We start from the raw sequence: 18,237 nt of genomic DNA, 5'->3' as shown, positions 1-18,237 counted from the left end.
TATTGTCTCATCTCCACTCACACAGTGCCTACGCCGCCACTCTGACTAGATAACTAAAACCAGAGCCTGTTTAAAGAGAGCCTGCCCACTCCCTATTAAGCCCCATTGTACAGAATGTTGTTGCAGTTCCACCAGAATTCCACTGGGAGTGATCGCGGTTGAGTGCAAAATGAATGGGAGTCTATGGAGCTAAACGGCTACATTTGTCTCTTTCACCTGATTGTCGTTTAGAAATCTCAGATTTGATTTTAATTTTTGCATGTTCAACATGGATTATAGGTCGAAAGTTGAATCAACAAGTACTTATGTCCTTTCAATTTCTTAAAGGGTGAGTTGTTGTTGCCCATAATACGCTAGCATTCTGCTAATGAATGCTGATTGGTTAGTGAAGGACTGACTATGAACAGAAATCCTGCTCGATGGCATCCGAAGCAGAATCAGAATGTCAGCGCATTAGCAACATTAGCAACCACATTAGCAAGCCAAAACTCTTTCTAGCATGTGTATTGACAGGGAGAGCCTAACCTGTCAGCTGTGTTGTCGATGCCTGAAGAGAAAAAAGGAAGTGACCAGAGCTTGCCGTAATGCAGTATCTCTGGCCGTACAATGTGTATGAAATCATTGACATTTTAAAAGGCTTTGTAGAACAAAAGTCGACTTAAAAAAATCTAAAACCCAAGCAGTGTGTATTTTTTTTGCCTTCCCTTTATTTTTATTTTTGCTTGACTACAAACAAAGAATCAATTTTACGGCTGCAGCCGGGAGGCCCGTTTGAGTTTAGGCGTCACAACGATGGTTGAGGTTAAGATTAGTTTAAGGCCAGGAGTCGTAGCAGAGGTCGAGGTTAAGGTTAGGCACAACCACGACGGTTGGGGGACAATGATGGTCGTACAGCACACCGTGCATTTGTTCACCTGCGGTGTTTTCTTTTTTTTAAAGACACCGATGTGTACCTTAAGGAAAATCTCAAAAAGAAACCATCAAAGTCTGCAACCATAAATTGCTCTAGGCAACGTTAGCTAATATTCGCTAACAAATGTCAACATAAAAACGCTGATGCAGTTTTAAATGAAGGTCATCGCAGGTTTCATTAAATGTACGTTAACATCAGGGACAGAACAATAATATCCAGAAATCAGCAATCTATGGATAAAAAAAATAAATTTCAAGTTTTTCAATGTATTGCAACAAATGTGTATTTTTGACCCTCTGAATTTACCGTTGGACAGCCTGGGCATGAGGCGGGAGGGCATGAGACGGGAGGGCATGAGACGGGAGGGCATGAGACGGGAGGGCATGAGACGGGAGGGCATGAGACGGGAGGCTGCAGGCTGCAGCCATACCCATCTCGAGTTCTCCCCCCATGGATTAGACATTCTCTGCTAAAACGCTGTATTCACGGGCAAAATATCAGAACAGAAAAGACAGGATGGCAGAGAGCCCTAGAAGAGTCTAAACAAGTGACAGTGACACTGTGGCCATACCTTCAAAAGTACATCACTTTAGTCGAGACGAGTGAAAATAATTGTTTTCAGATGCCTTCTTTGTAATCCAAAGAAAAAGTTCCTGTCAACGTCAACCACATCCAACACAAAAATTCAAACACGTTCAGGTGATTGAATTTCATTTCTACTCTTTTTACAAATGGCATCAATGAATGACATTAAGCTTAAATCAGCTAACAAAACGAACAAAGTAGGAAAGAGGTGGGAGAATGAATAATTGATTAAGTTCAAACAGTTAGATAACTCATGCTAACCAGCAGAGGGAACAATAACAAGCTCGTATAGCTAGGTCCACTGTTAGCCTAGGCAAGACAAAATATATTTGAGCGTTTAGCTTATTGAATAGAATGAGCCTTAAGCAGTTGCCTACTAGAAATAATGTTTAATCACAGCCACATACATAAAACAAATACTGAATACATTATTTCTTCTCCAGAGAGTCCACCCAAATAACTTTGCTTGTATGGAGAGGGAGCGTGAACAAGCCAAAAAAGAGGAGTGCGCCTGAGGATGACGAACACCATGCGCCACAACAAGGCAGTGTATCTCAGAGTTGTCCCCTCAAGTCAAGAACATCTCAATAAATTTGTTCTTAATTTCGTGATTCAGGGATTGCACCCACTGTGGACAGTGGAGGCCAGAATAACTAGAACTATTCCGTAAAATTCTACCCTCCAGGCAGTTAGTATCAAGACGCACGTTGGGGAGACTGTTATGTGTTCAGTATTCATTGGTGAAGAGCACAATGGTCAAAATATTGTCCAAACAGAACCATGTATGCACAACAACAGATGCATGGTCATTAAACAAAAGAAGCTTCCTTGGCGTGACCATCCACTGGATAGACGAGGAAAGCTAGGCATTTGCTCTGGAGCATTAACCTGTCGTAGGCTTGCAGGGCGGCACACGTATGATGTTTTAGCAGAGATGCTTGAAGATATCCACTGAGATTTCACCATTAAAGAAAAGGTGACCGTTACAACCACGCAGGGATGTGCACAAGCTATGGCTAAGGTTGCCCGGGCAACTGCCCATTTGCCCTCCTCGAGTCAAAGTGCCCCTCCGAGGAAAATAAATACATAATAGTGAATTTAAACAGTTGCAGAATTTCATGTAGACCTAGATTTAAAAAATCGCCACCCGAAAAATGTCATAAAGTAGCCTTATTCACTTCCAATCAATAAGCCTATGGGCAACGAGAGTAGAAGTCACAAGGGGGAGGGGGGTATGCCCCTACTCTTTTTACTCTGCAGTACTGCACGCGACCGCCACCTGAGCCTGCATTTTCTTGCACTTAAGAGACGGTCACGGTTGTTTTATTCAGTGTCAATAAAAAACTGCTTTGACGTTGTCAGAAAGGTGAGTTATAAGTTGTAGAAATGTATAACAAACGAACAATCATCATCAAGTTTTATGAAATCAATTTAAATCTTCATAAATCCATGCTCAGTTTGCCACGTTTAGCCTAAATAATCATACGGCTAGCTTGCCTACCAGACAACCAGCCCGTTATCACATGCTCATTTTTTGGTTTGATTTTTTGATAACTAAGCTACATGTCTGCTGATGGTTAGTTTATAACATTTTGTTTAAACAAGAAGAATAAACAATGGAAGTAATGCATTACATGAATTATTATCATTGATAGGCAGGCTATTTTTTGCGAGGGGGGGGGGGTGCCCTTTTTTCAGGCCAGAGCAACTGCCCTTCAAAATTCCTGTGCACGTCCCTGCAACCACGAATAATATTTCTAATTTTGTGAAGGCATTCAGTATGTTCGCAGAGGTTCAAAGAACCATCAAAAGCAGTGGAGAAGAGGAGGAAGAAGACGACGAAGACAAGGAACAACCTGTCTTTATCAATGTAACACATATCCTGAATGAAGCAGACTCAGAGGAAGATTATAGTCTCCCACCTCACCAGAGATGCGCCTGCCACACCCTTAATCTGGTTGCTACAAGAGACATTGAAAGTGCCTTAAACCAGTCAGAGCCCTTTAAGAAAATATCAAGATCGACACTTGCCAAATGCCAGGCGTTATGGAACAAGCTAGGAGTACTCAAGCCTCAAATACCATTAAAAAAAAGTTAGGTCGCCAACTGATAGTGCTCGTTTCAACCCGGTGAAACTCCACTTACCATGCCATGGAGTGCTTGAATACTTGTATACTGACACAAGAACAAGAACTCCACGAAATCTGCGAGAAGCTGCAGGTGACTCGCTTCAAAGCCGCAGAACTAACCTTCATACAGGAGTATGTCCAGGTAAATATATTTTGATATTCACTACGTATGTGCCACATATCCATGTCAATATAAATGCAAAAACAGTAGTAGTCTTCCAGGTTGATAAAAATAATAATATTAACTTTTACACTTTCTTATTTTTTTGTGTCCATATCAGGTGATGATGCCCCTAGCCAAGGCCCTTGATGTCCTACAGTCTGACAAAATGGCCTACAAAGGAGTGTTGGTGCCAACGATCTCAGTTTTCCTTGAAAAGATGGAGCAGATGAAGCATGGGATCCCCCTACAATACTGTAACCCGCTGATAAATGCCATCATCAATGGGGTTAAAAAGAGGTTTGAATATATTTTTCAAGATCATAGGTTGCTCATAGCCTCTGCAGCTCATCCAATGTTCAGGCTGACCTATATCCCTACTGAAAAGAAGACGCATGTTGTGTCAAACCTAAAAACGAAAGTGAACCGGTTACAAACTCAGTCTCCAGGGGGGTATTCCAGGTAGCGGGTTTAACAAACTCTGAGATTAACCCTGAACCCTGAGTTGAGTTACTCTAACATGGGAAACTCTGAAAATTCGGTTACAGAAAAGCTGATATGAATTTGCTAACTCAACTCGGAGTACGTCAACTCAGAGTTAAGCGCGGGCATGAGAACTATTGAAAGCCAACATCAATGGAGCTCCGATTCTAGGATCCACCATGGCACATGGCGAAAAAAACGTTGCATACTCCACCAAACTTCAGATACAAGTTTTATTTCGTGTTTATGGTCGTGCACATATTCCAGGAAAAAAGCAACACGGGTGTAGCAGCGTATACAAGTGGCGTGGGAGACAATTGCTGCCGAGTCAATGCATACATTTTAAGGCAAAAGCCAGTCCATAAATTGAACATTTAACCACACTGTTTGTTAATATTACAGGATAAAAAGTGTTCAATGTTTTATTAAATGTAAAAACATACTACGAACCGGTAACGCATATTTTTCTTAGGCTATACTCTTGTGATTGTAGCCTCAACGTCACCTTAGTTTCAATCATATTTGACATGATACTAAGTAAATATCAATTGGTGCCTATTTCAATTTGTAGTAGCAGTTTCCCCCAACAGAATGTTTTTCATCAAAAGATGATGATGATTAAGATGATGAAGAGACATTGACTGCTGCCGCAGAAATGGATGCAGAGAATTATGTATGTAGCTACTGGTAGTTCTCTCAACATCTACTTTTATTTACAGGCTTGTACGGAATTGTCAGTTACACTGACATTGTGAGAATAATTAATTTAAAAAAACTATTTGCACATTCTGATCCTGTTGAACAGAGCATGGATGCTGTATACAGTGAGATGTTCATTTAATGGCAAGTGAATTTTGCATGTGGAACTGTGAAATGTTAGCCTGACGTTGTCATACTCATAATTGTAGTCAGAATATGAGTCTGAAAACTCTCCGTTGGGCTGTGACTACGGGGCGTGTTTCAACTGAACTCGTAAAACAAATGCCTCTTCGCTCAATTGGATAGACCTACAACCAATCATAGCAACGTAATATGTTGTTTGTTGAAAACGAATTCAACCCGAACGCTCTTTCGTGACGTTGTTGATTACGTTACTGTTGATCATCTGTCCATCGTCGTACAAAGCCCAGCCTGGCAATTTCATTGGTCCGTCCCAATTCTGGTTTTCTGTAGTTGTCCCCAACACGAGACCCTCCAGACCCAATTTCCCGAACAAATGTTTTTTGGGGCGGGGAGCGAAGTTGGGCTGGCAGCCAGGCTAGTGAAATGTAGCTAATGTAATCTCATGTATACCCAGTTACAAGTAAATGAGTTGTACAAATTGCACCTCGTGAAGATAGTGCCAAAAACTGACCAAGAGATGGTGTAGGCCTACTTAAAGTAGAAGAATAAAGGCTAATCTCCAAAAGATTTACTGGAACACCAGTTACGGGAGGATGCATGGTCACAGGTGATGTTAATTGTAGGAACAATAACCTACATTAATATTAATTGTTGAATTTGCAGAATTTCTATTTTGACCAAGAGATGTTGTACATAGGGCAGAATAATAAAGGCTGATCTTGTAAGGCTATCCACCTGCTCATATGGTAAAATATGGAGTTACTGGATGGAGTCTCAACTTGATGGCTCTCACATCTTTGTAACTTACTGTAGCATTGCTAGACATGTTGATAAGTAAGGGTCAAGATTCTGGTGTGATTGTAGTTGTTATTGGGTATAAAAGGAATTGTGAAGCATTGTTCTGTGGATTCTTGATCTCCTGAGACCTTCTCCTCAGCTCTGGCTTGTCCTAGGCCTACTCCTTCTTCCTCACCTCATGCTTTCTATCTCTGGTTTACAATAATCATGGTAGAGTAGGCATAAGAGTTAACTTAATTGATTGCATTCATTTGCAATATGATAAAATGATAAAATTATTTAACCTTAATTTTGACCATTCTTGCTCTGATTTAACCCAAAGAGTCAAATAACTGTAATTCCATTAGTATTGGCATTATTTGGTTAATGTTAATACACTGTTCAGTTTCCCATCTTCCTTAAACCATGGGGGAATTAGTTTCGGTTGTTTGGCCAATATATTGACCCCCAACAATGTTGAAATAGATTTGCTGAAATAACAGTTACAGGTAGCCTACATCATGTAAATTGTAGGAATCATATGAATCATGTAAATTGTAGGATCAATAGCCGATAGAAATAGGCTACTCATTGTTGGATTTCTATTTGTAGGCAATAAAGAAGACCAAATATAATTTCAATTATTTTTCTTTATTTCAGTGGCAAAAGGTATTTGGTCAATTCTGAGTGCAAATCCACGGCGAGTAACACTATCGATGAAGACCAAAGGGCTGAGAATGTTGCTAAAATAAATTACAGATTGTGACAGGAAACGGTGACGTTAACTTAGGTATTTATCAGGGAATTAAAGTACATCAAACCGCAGTCTTAAAATCGTCTCCCGGCGTATAAGCGAATTAAATTTTGTTCGAGATCGCTCGGCTGAACCAGGAAATGATATGCCGTGTCTGCCAACGCTATCAGGCTAAGAAAGTGGGGTTTGGCATGGAAAACCTGCTATCGAGCAGGTTAGTTTCAAGGAGTAAGTTACCATGGAAACTTACCAAAAGGTTTCGTTACCTCTCTTTCTGGAACGCGGAACTCGGAGTATGCCTCTTTTCAGGGTTAAACAACTCAAAGTTTTCATTAAACCCGCTACTTTGAATACCCCCCAGATCACATGGAGACAGAGCATGAAGACCCAAGTGATAATGAAGTAACAGGGTAGGCCTACTTCCTCTGAAATCAACAACAGTTCAGAATGAGGTGGAGATCTTCTTGCATTCATCTGACACCAAACCTGCAGTGCATTCCAAAACCTGCCATTGATGAAGAAGATCTTCCTCAAATACAACACAGGAGTTCCATCAAGTGCTGCCTCTGAAAGACTCTTTAGTGTAGGAAGCGACATTTTCCGTCCAAAGAGAAACTGCCTTTCTGATGCTAATTTTGAGAAGCTTCTCTTGTGTCGTGTAAACAAACACCTGTTGTGAAAAAGTTGAGGGCCCAGGCTTCCACCCCCCCCCCCCCCCACACACACACACACACACACACTCACATCACACTAACTCTTATATAGAATACTTTTATTTTCACTTTACTGACTCAAATTGTAAACTCATTCCATGTTAATTTTCTAACTCATGCATTAGTTTTTTTTGTGTATTAGGCTATTGTTCAATAAATAAATAAATACATATTTTGGCCATTATCTGACTGACAGTTGTGTTAATCACTAAAATTGCACTGACTTGGCATGCAGTTTGTTTAACTGAAAGTAGCTACTAATGTATCAAGTTACCTTTGCCAGATTTTTGTAACTTTGCTTGCTACATTTTTATGAGTGGTAGCTTCTGTGTAGTGAAGCTGAATTTATTGTAGAGTAGCTAGTAGCTTAGCTCACTACACATATCAAGTAGCATGCCTCACTGCACACAAACACCATAATACAGTAAAGCAGTCCCCCCATCCTGCCAGGGGGGCCTCTCAGTACATTGCTAGCCACAGGCTTAAATGTACAGAGTGAAATGCCATGGATGGTGTGATGACATTCTGTGAACACAGGAGGGTTTAGATCTATCCGTTACGTTTTTTTTCTGTCGCTTTGATACATTTCTTGAATTATTCATAACATTTGCAAAATAGTAAGTGCATTTCTCAAAACAATTAGTACAAACAGCACCTCACAATTGATACCCTGCAAAAGCCAGTAGTTCAAAATCCTTAGTTAAAAGTCTCTCAAAAGTAAATGTTTATATCAATCAACATCTCAGTACCATCAGGGGGTGTGTTCCAGGTAGAGCGTTTAGTGAAAACTTAAGAGTTGTTTAACCCTGAAAAGAGGCTTACTCCAAGGTTTCCGTTCCAGAAAGAGAGGTAACAAAACCTTTTGGTAAGTTTCCATGGTAACTTACTCTGTGAAACGAACCTGCTCGCTAGCAGGTTTTCCTTGCCAAACTCTAGCCTGCTAGCGTTGGCAGACATAGGATATCCTTTCTTGGTTTAGCCGAGCGGTCTCGAACAAAATGTATTCGTTTAGTTATACGCCGGTAGACGATTTTAAGACTGCGTTTGATGTGCTTTAATTCCCTGATGAATACCTAAGTTAACGTTACCGTTTCCCGTCAAATTATAATTACAGTTAGGAGAATATGTCACCTTCGATACAGTCATCTCACAACCATTTGCTATTCAACTCGCTCCACAGGCTGCAGTCGTAGGCTACTGTACTATATCGCCGATACTTTCGTGAAAATCTTAATATTGATTTTGGGACAGTGACATGGCTGGTTAGCTAGAAAATATCCTTGTCAAACATACTGTAAAATTATATTTACTGTTTGTCAACCGTACACAATGTTATTGCCTTTGAATTCTGCTAGCATAACGTTAGCTTTTGGGCTAATAGCTCAGCCAAAGGAAAGCCGTCGTTGGTTCTGGAGCTGAGCGGACTAGAAATATCAGAGTTGGCTAACGTTGAAAAACTTTAGATTTCAATTGCAAAACGCCTTAAACATAAATTAATGTTTGTAAAAAAAATCGTTGGCAAGTGACCATGGTTAGCGGGATAATGCCCTTCGAGGTGTCCAATATCACCTGATAATGGACTCTGCTGCGCGTCGGACGGTTCACGCTTCCGCATCGTCCATTATCAGGTGATATTGGACACCTCGTCGGGCATTATCCCTTACATAATTGAAATTGTATTTGGTCTTCTTCATTGCCTACAAATAGAAAGCTAATGAGTATTTTTGTTGGCTATTGTTCCTACAATTTACATGATTCACCATGTACCGTCCTGTAACTGGTGTTTCAGCAAATCTATTTCTAGGGGGTAAATATTGGCCAAACAACCGAAACTAATTCCCCAATGGTTTGAAGGAAGATGGGAAACTGAAAAGTGTATTAACATTCACCAAATAATGCCAGTACCAATGGAATTACAGTTATTTGACTCTATGGGCCCGATCTTGCACCCAGCGCAAATGACTTAATCAAGGATGCAAGTGTCATTCCTAGTTTGCACTCGACTCAAAGCTGACTTTTCCCTCCACAGATGCATGTCAATTAGGGAATGACTTTGCGCTCCCGGGGGCGGTTCAGCAAAAAAAGGAGGCGTGTTCCGGCGCAAACGTTCCCTGGTGCTATTTTGCAGTTCCAGAAAAACAATTCCGCCACTGACCAGGAAAAACGTAGTCTAAAGTCAATGGCGAGTTATTCAGATGCTATTTTAAGGGCGCAAGCTAGGGCCGTGCCAGGGTCTTCTTTCTGCAAAGCCACGTTACATTGTTTTGATTTATGCCGTGTTACATTTCTTCAATGATTATAAAAAGATTTTCATGAGAAATCTCTATGTATGTGAACTTGATTTGTAACAATTGTGGCAATTTCCCCCCACGCCTGTTTAACCGAAGCTAATTTCGGCGGGTTTCTTCTCCCATCTCCATCAGAATTCGGTTTATTTGCCATTTACATTACATTTACATTTAGTCACTTAGCAGACGCTCTTATCCAGAGCGACTTACAGTAAGTACAGGGACATTCCCCTGAGGCAAGTAGGGTGAAGTGCCTTGCCCAAGGACACAACGTCATTTGGCACGGCCGGGTTCGAACAAGGATAAACAGATATTTATCCCGCCGGCAAAATAGCAACCGTGCCGGAGTCCCGCCCACAAAGTTACTTGCGCGTTGCGTTTTGATACTTCAGTCAAGACAATCACGTATTAGATTTGAGCATTTATTGTTACATGACATGGACATGTAGATTTACTTTGGCGGAGTGGATGATCTAAGGGAAGCACTCCCTGCCTCCTCGATGCAACACATACATACATGACATATGAGGCAGGGAGCAATAGAGATATAATCCCCCTGTTGGATAGATACACAGACAGCATGGGGGAGAAGGGGACGGTGGAGGGTGGCAGCAGCACTGATCATACAACGACCGGGGTGAGTGTGTGCATATCCGCGCGTCTTTTAAAGACGCCTTATCGGACGTGGCCCAATGGATATGTGCTGCTACATGGGTGTGGTAGTGGGAGGAGTAAGGAAGGTGGAGTAAGACACCTTACGTCCCCGATCACTGACTGACGCGCGCTGCCCGATTGCCCTGCCAGAACTAGCTGCGCTTATTTGTGTTTCAGATCGTTAGAATAGGGCCCCTTTTGTCATTGTTCACGAACTGTCTCCGGTGTTCACAAACATCTTCAACACCTCTTTGGAGACATGTCGTGTGCCAGCCGGTTTCAAGTCCTCCACCATCATCCCTGTGCCCAAAAAGCCATGGCCAACTGGACTGAATGACTACAGCCCTTTCACCCTGACCTCTGTGGTAAGTCTTTTGAGCGTTAGGGTTAGTGAGGTGTGCTGCGCCTTGTGCTAGCACACCTCAAATCCATCACAGACCCTCTTCTGGACCCCCTGCAGTTTGCCGACAGTGCAAACAGGTCTGTAGACAATGCAGTGAACATGGCCCTCCAATTCACCCACCAGCACCTTGTCTCCTCGGGATCCTTTGCCAGGATCCTGTTTGTGGACTTCGGCTCTGCCTTCAATACCATCATCCCTGCTCTGCTGAAGGACAAGCTCTCCCAGCTGAACGTGTCTGACTCCACCTGCAGGTGGATCACAGACTCCCTTTCTGACAGGAAGCAGTGCGTGAAGCTGGCTCCCGGTCGATCAGCACGGGATCTCCTCAGGGCTGCGTCCTATCCCCTCTGCTCTTCTCCCTGGACACCAACAGCTGCACCTCCAGTCATCAGTCCGTCAAATTCCTGAAGTTTGTGGATGACTCAACCCTCATCGGGCTCATCTCTGGTGGGGATGAGTCTGACTACAGGTGGGAAGCTGACCTGGTGACCTTGTGCAGCCAGAACAACTTGGAGCTAAATGCTCTCAAGACAATGGAGATGGTGGTGGACTTCAGGAAGAACTCAGCCCCGCTCAGTCCCATCACCCTGTGCTACTCCCCAGTCAATACTATGGAGTCCATCCGCTTCCTGGGCACTATCCTCACATCAACTCCCTCACCAACAAAAGCACAACAGAGGATATACTTAACTTACTTAAGTCAAACCTGCCAAAGAAAATGATGATGCACTTCTACACAGCCATCCTCACCTCCTCCATCACCATCTGGTACACTGCTGCCACTGCCAAGGACAAGGGCAGACTGCAGCGTATCATCCACACTGCTGAGAAGATGAAGTCTCTTGAGCGCTTCTGAGAGCTCGAGGACCTGCACACCTCTAAGTCCCTGAGGCGAACAAGAAAGATTGTGGTCGACCCCTCCCACCCTGGACACACTCTGTTCCAGCCACTCCCCTGCATGTAATGACTTGAATGAACTAATAACTAAGACTTTTTCACAGACAACCAGTCAGATACATTTTGAACAAAATGACATAGCAAGTGATAATGTAGGAAACCACAGACAGTTGTGAAATGCATCAAAGAGAAAACTGAACACTGTTAGTTGAGACAGAACTGTGTCACTACTATCTGACTAATCGGTATGTGTCTGTGTGTGTATGTGTGCATGTGTTCCTTGTGTTAGTCTATGATTTGCTGGCATCTCCTGACTGCCTGCCAGACCTTCTCCAGGGAGGTTTGAGGACCAAAGGACTGGATGAGGCTTTCCTCCTGTCTTCCTTCAAGCTCCAAAACAAAGTTCCTGCCCAGCTTTACAGCATCAGCAACCCCACAGACTCCAGCAAGTACCTAGACCTCAGCGTTCAGGCTAAGCTCAACAAGGGTGAGATCTCAAACACTCTTCTGTTATTCAGACGTAAGACACCTAGTGCCTCATATCTCTCCTTTTGTCTCTTCATCTCTCTCTCTCACATTCATTCTCTCATGCTCTCTCCCATGCTCTCTTTCTCTCATGCTTTCTCTCCCTCTTTGTCTCTTTCACGCTCTCTCTCTTTCTCAGTCTTTTTTTGTCTCATCTCTCTCCTCTCCCTCACTAACTCTGTCCTACCTCCCTCACTCTCTAAACCTGTAATCCCTCTTCCTCAGTCACTGTGCGTTACATGAAGGTTGACGGTCGCTTTGGCACCACCAGTTTTAACCACGCCTCCCTAGCTGATGGGATGGAGCATCATGTGATGCTGCATGCCAGTGGGCTCAATCAGCACAGCCCCCCTCGCATCGCAGTGTACGTAGACTGCAGTCTGGTACACACGGTGGACGAACTACCTGCTGTGTTTGGGGCACTGCCACCGGGACCTAACAGGGTGGCACTTAGGACCCTGCAATCCACTGGACAGGTAAGATTGTCAACAGACCCGAGGGTTATTCCAGGTAGCGGGTATAGTGAAAACTTTGAGTTGGTTGACCCTGAAAAGAGGCATACTCCGGGTTTTCCGTTCCAGAAAGAGAGGTAACAAAAACTTTTGGTCAGTGTCCATGGTAGCTTACTCTGTGAACCCAACCTGCTCGCTAGCAGGTTTTCCATGACAAACTCTGCGTTTCAATATTGGCCAAACCGAAACAAATTCCCCTATGGTTTGAAGGAAGATGGGAAACTGAACAGTGTATTACAGTTTTTCTCGATTGCTTTGGCTCAATTCTTGAAACAGAAATGACATTCTCAAAGCTCCACGTGCATTTAGCAAAATAGCCTATATGGTTCAGCACAACTACATAGATCACCTTCAAAAGGTCATATCTCACCCAAAACAGTTAACTCATGCTTCAAAACCAAATCATTTTCCCATATAAATAGTCAGTGCCCTCAAAATGAAAAGTTCCTTCTCGATTGCTTTGGCTCATCTCTCGAAAAAAAATAGAACATTCTCAAACCTTTAAATACATTTGCCAAAATAACCCAGATGGTTCAGCAAAACACCATGGAACACCTGCAAAGGGTCATCTCTTTCCTAAAACAGACAACTTATCAGTCAAAACTAAATCCTTCTCTCATACAAATAGTTAGTGCCCCCAAAATGAAAAGTCAGTTTGGCATTGTGTAAACACTGCAGGTCAAAATGTTAAGATGTTTTGTCAGTATGGCAGTGGACCTTAGAAATATCCCTCATGTGCACTGTGCTACAGTTACTGTAGTAGATGTTTTCTTTCCAGAATACAATGTGTCTCAATCTACATTTAAATGTATTCATTTAGCAGATGCTTTCATCCAAAGCGACTTCCAAGAGAGCTTTACAAGAGTGCATAGGTCACTGATCATACAGTAACAACGCGATAGCCCCAAACATTTCGGGTAGCCAAAACATGAAGCATACATTGTGAAAAACCCAAATACAGAAAGTGCCAAAGAGAAGAACCATAAGAGCATGTAGCCAAACAAGTTACAACTAAACAAAATGAACCTCAAAAGTGCAAGAGTGCACCTGTAGAAAAGCAAGCAACAATACTGTAATGTATGCTTCATGTTTTGGCTAACCACAATGTTTTTGTGGCTATCTCATTGTTTAGGACCATTGACCTATGCACTTTTGTAAAGCAGACAGCTTGGAAGTCGCTTTGGATAAAAGCGTCTGCTAAATGAATACATGTAAAATGTAAATGTGTATCAAACAGAAAAAAGATTACAGTAATTCAAGAGTAACCTACAAGGTTTCACATCACATATTGCACTTACACTGCCATGGATATTGTTACTGTAATTGCCATACATCATGGTTACTGTTACAGGAAATGTGTACAGCACAATATACTTTCATACAATAAGCACATCAAAACTAACATTATGTATAACCTACACTAGTAGTATGAGTAACCACAGTAAGTTTCAGGCAAGTGACCCCCTCCTAGTCAGAGTTGCAGAGGGTGCATTTCATGGCAAGAAGGAAACAAATACAGTAAGAAAGTAAAGCAAAGCTGGAGTTTCACTAGTTGTCGTCCTCACTGTCTGTCTGGCCACAGATTTCATTGACATCACATCTGATGTTCTCCCTTACGATGCAACAGGGGAAGAATTGTTGTTCATGCCGCAACAATCCCCTACACTGATCTGCTGTGACATCATCACAAGCAGTATCCATTGCCTGGAGCAGGGACCTCTGGTTTTGAGCCCGATGCTCATAAACCCTCCACCTTCATGCAGAAAAAACCTCCTGGATAGGTTTAAGGAATGGGGAGTTAGGTGATATGAGCACCATTAGCATTCTTTGATGGGCAGTGAATCCTGATGAGCGGGTGACGGTGGAAGCTTACATTGTCCCACACAATGAAAAATGTAAGAAAGTGGTCTCATGTAGAGGGATAAGATCGGAGTGCAGGCAGTCCAAGGACACCAGGAGTGTCTGGGTATTGTATGGGCCAAGACTGGGAATGTTGGTGACTACACCATTCTCTGAAATGGCAGCAAAAACAGTGATGTTTCCCCCGAGCTGGCCTGGGACAAGCTCTAAATATTTGATGGAAGGATTTATACTCCTGGATAGCTCCTGTCAGCTAACTAAACTTACTGTGTGATTGGTGATCGGATGTGTCCCCTTGTTTAGTAAAGTTCTAGTTGCACCTGACAATGACTGTAAGTAGATGATCCAAGAGATCCATATTACAGTATATACCATTATGTTTTTCATGGTATTATGTGCCTGAAAGATTTTGACAGTGGAGTGAACTATTGTGCAGGTGATGATGTACACAAGGAAATTATGCCAATATGTTTTGCAGAGAACAACCACTTGACTGAGAAATAACAGTCAGTTTAGACCAGCAAGATATTTTCAATTGATAGTTGGCCTAATTGAAGGCAATTATACCTAACCATTTCAAAGATGTGCAAAATCATTTGAAATGTGTGCAAACTGTAGGCAATTGCACTTGTCATTTACAAGGATGTGCTAATACAATTGCAATTTGATTAAAGGAATGAACAATTCCAATCTGTTGTGAACAAGTGCCCAGCGGTTTGGAGGTTTGCACGTTTTGTTTTGAGAATGTCATTTCTGTTTCGTGAAATGAGCCAAACCAATTGAGAAAAACTGTAACATTAACCAAATAATGCCAAAACCAATGGTATTACAGTTATTTGACTGGGTTAAATCCGAGCTTGAATGGTCAAAGTAAGGTTAAATACAATAATCATTAAATCATATTGCAAATTAATGAAATACATTTCAAATGAAGGTTAACTCTTACCTAGTCTACCATGATTATTGTAAACCAGAGATAGAAAGCAAGAGGTGAGGATGGAGGAGTAGGACAAGCCAGAGCTGAGGAGAAGGTCTCAGGAGATCAAGAATCCACAGAACAATGCTTCACAATTCCGTTTATACCCAAGAACAACCAATCACATCACAATCTTAAACCTTACTTATCAACTTATCTTATAAATTCAGCAAATAGAAATTAAACTATGAGTATTTATATAGGCTATTGTTCCTACAATTACAGTTTTTCACAATTGTTAACACACGTTTCTCAAAACAGTAACGTCTTTCTCAAAACTGCACACACAAAACTGAAAACCTCACACACAAAATGCTAAACCTGACACTCCCTTTGCAAGAGGACTCTTTGCCATCAAATATCTCACCTGTTCACAAAATGGAACTCGTGTTCTCATTTGGTACACACAGCCATATTTTCAAATGACACACACATACCATTCATAACAGTACACACAAAAAGTATTTGCTGCACACTACTAAGCATTTGGCACACAGTAGTGCAAAATTGAAAACACAATTCTCAAAATGGAACACACCATATGAATGACAATGACTCTGGAGAATGATCCATTTCAACTTTTGTAAAATGTCTCAGTGTAGGCCACATTTTTTCATAGTCAAACAGCACACATATGCGGCAAAAAAAGTTATATTTTTTGAACATTACAGTACAGTCAACGGGCCTGCTCAACCCATTGCAGCACACAAGGTGATGTTCCCACCACGCTCGGCAGGGACCTCAACAATGGTGTGCTGGCCGATGACATTTCTGCCCCGGCGCCTCCTCTTCACCAGGTTGAATCCAACCTCATCAATGAATATGTATTCATGTATTCATATAGATGATTAGCTGTGTCATGATCCTGGATCTGCTGGAACAGACAGCATGATAATGCAAGTTACTGTATAGTATGGACACAGATGGGTCAACACAGTGGGGTACAGTGAGACACATTACAGGTGCAATACATGCATGTGTCAGTGCTGAATGTATGGGACTTACAAACTCTTGCCGTAACTCCTTGATGTGTTCCGGTCGAATAGGACCCTGTACACTCGTTTCATCCGCATGGGATTCCTGCGGAGAACACGGTACAGTGTAGAGAGGGTAACGGTCTGGATGTTTCTGAATGTGGCATGGTCGTGGTTCTTTTTCAGTCCTGCAAAATACAAATACAGTGAGCACACTGTATTCTATTGATATGCAATATTTCAGTACACAAGGCAAATATAATTCATACCTGTTCTCCATTCTAAAGTTTCTAATGATGGCAGCAACTGTGAAGCGGCTGAGATTTGGTTGGACCCTCTGGCCAGCCTCCCTCATGCTCAAACCATGGTTGAGCACATGGTCAACCACGGTGGCTCGAATCTCATTAGAGATCACCTTTCTCCTTCTTCTTTCTCCTCCACCTCCTTCTGCTTCTCCTCTTCCTCCTCCTCCTTATTGTCATCCTATTCCTTATCCTCTTCCTTGTCCTCTTCCTCCTCTCACTGTTACCCCTCTCCTTCTCTGGTTGTTGATATGTTATAAGTTCTCCATTGTTCACCAAACAAAACAGAGGCTCAAGGCCCTTTTTATGCTGCAGTCCTGATCGCAAATTGCTCACCAGGACTGAGTGTTTAGAGATTTGAATAGTTGGGTGTTGTAGGTTGATGCTTTGAGCCTTTACTTGAGAAGTGTGTTCAACAACTGAACATTGTGTGTAGTGTTTTGACAACAAGGTGATGTGTAATTGACATCAGTGTGTAAACAAGGAAAGTCACAGTCTAATGCAGATAAGGGAGTGTAATGTAGTGATAAATTGGGTCGAGCAATTGGTACATGATGTTAAGGTTGTGAAAATTGTGCCAAAGTTTAGCTTTTTGTGTGTTAACAATTGTGAAAAACTGTAATATCACCTAAGACCATGCACCCTCCTGTAACTGGTGTTCCAGCAAATCTATTTCAAGATCTATTTCAAGCCTTTATTTTTCTGCCCTAAGTAGGGTTAGGGTTAAACGGAGGTCTAACCCATAAACGGAGGTCGCGTAGATCTCCAAAACTTTTTTAGCTAGCTGCGCACTGCTCTGTACTTCCACAGGAATTACAAAGAAGAAAGTGATACGTTTTCAAGATATTGAAAATGGAGCACCGTAAATGCAGTGTTCCAGGCTGTAGCGGGAATCCTGACAATTTTCAAAAAGAACAAGACACTAGACAGGCATGGCTGATGTTTATCTATGGTAGGGTGACCAGACGTCCTCTTTTACCCGCACATGTCCTCTTTTCGAGACCTAAAAAATGCATCCGGCAAGGATTCCAAAATTGTCCAGGATTTTGCCTCGTCGGATATTTGTGTTTCTCTGGGTCTTTCACAAACTATTACGCCCTACAAGTTTTGGAAATGGTATCTCCCTTTTGTATGGAGGATTATAGGGGTCAAAACTAAATACATAAATACTATAACACAAACCTTAAATAAATGACTAATTATATAATGTAATGCCTAATTGACATATAAAATATATAAATTACAAATTAAATGAGACACTGAATATTTAAATGTGACATGTGTTTGTGTGTATATATATACTTTTTTTTGTACGTTTTAATGTGTTCACATTTATTTATACTTACATTTATTTATTTATACTTACATTTTTTAATTTATCCTTACATTTGTCCACGGTGTAACTTGCTGCATCAAAATAAATCCGTTGTCTGCTTCACCAAGTCAGGGGGCTGGTTTAAGCCTCTGATCGGTGAATGAACAGTATTAA

The 18,237-nt window shown here is 41.8% G+C and overlaps 1 protein-coding gene across 2 annotated transcripts in view; it reads left to right on the top strand.

The window, feature by feature from the left end:
- The window catches only part of thbs4a (thrombospondin 4a), a 47,470-nt gene that overhangs the window by 2,073 nt on the left and 27,160 nt on the right, over nucleotides 1-18,237 (top strand). For both annotated transcript variants that reach the window (XM_047015461.1, XM_047015459.1), the window contains exons 2-3: nucleotides 11,889-12,086; nucleotides 12,350-12,600. In XM_047015461.1, coding sequence (XP_046871417.1) covers nucleotides 11,889-12,086; nucleotides 12,350-12,600 — 449 coding nt within the window. The remainder of the gene's footprint in view (nucleotides 1-11,888; nucleotides 12,087-12,349; nucleotides 12,601-18,237) is intronic.

Source organism: Hypomesus transpacificus, unplaced genomic scaffold (assembly GCF_021917145.1).
Source record: "Hypomesus transpacificus isolate Combined female unplaced genomic scaffold, fHypTra1 scaffold_30, whole genome shotgun sequence".
Taxonomy (NCBI): Eukaryota; Metazoa; Chordata; class Actinopteri; order Osmeriformes; family Osmeridae; genus Hypomesus; species Hypomesus transpacificus.
Note: the sequence above shows the minus strand (reverse complement) of the source record. Positions and strands in the feature narration are given on the sequence as shown.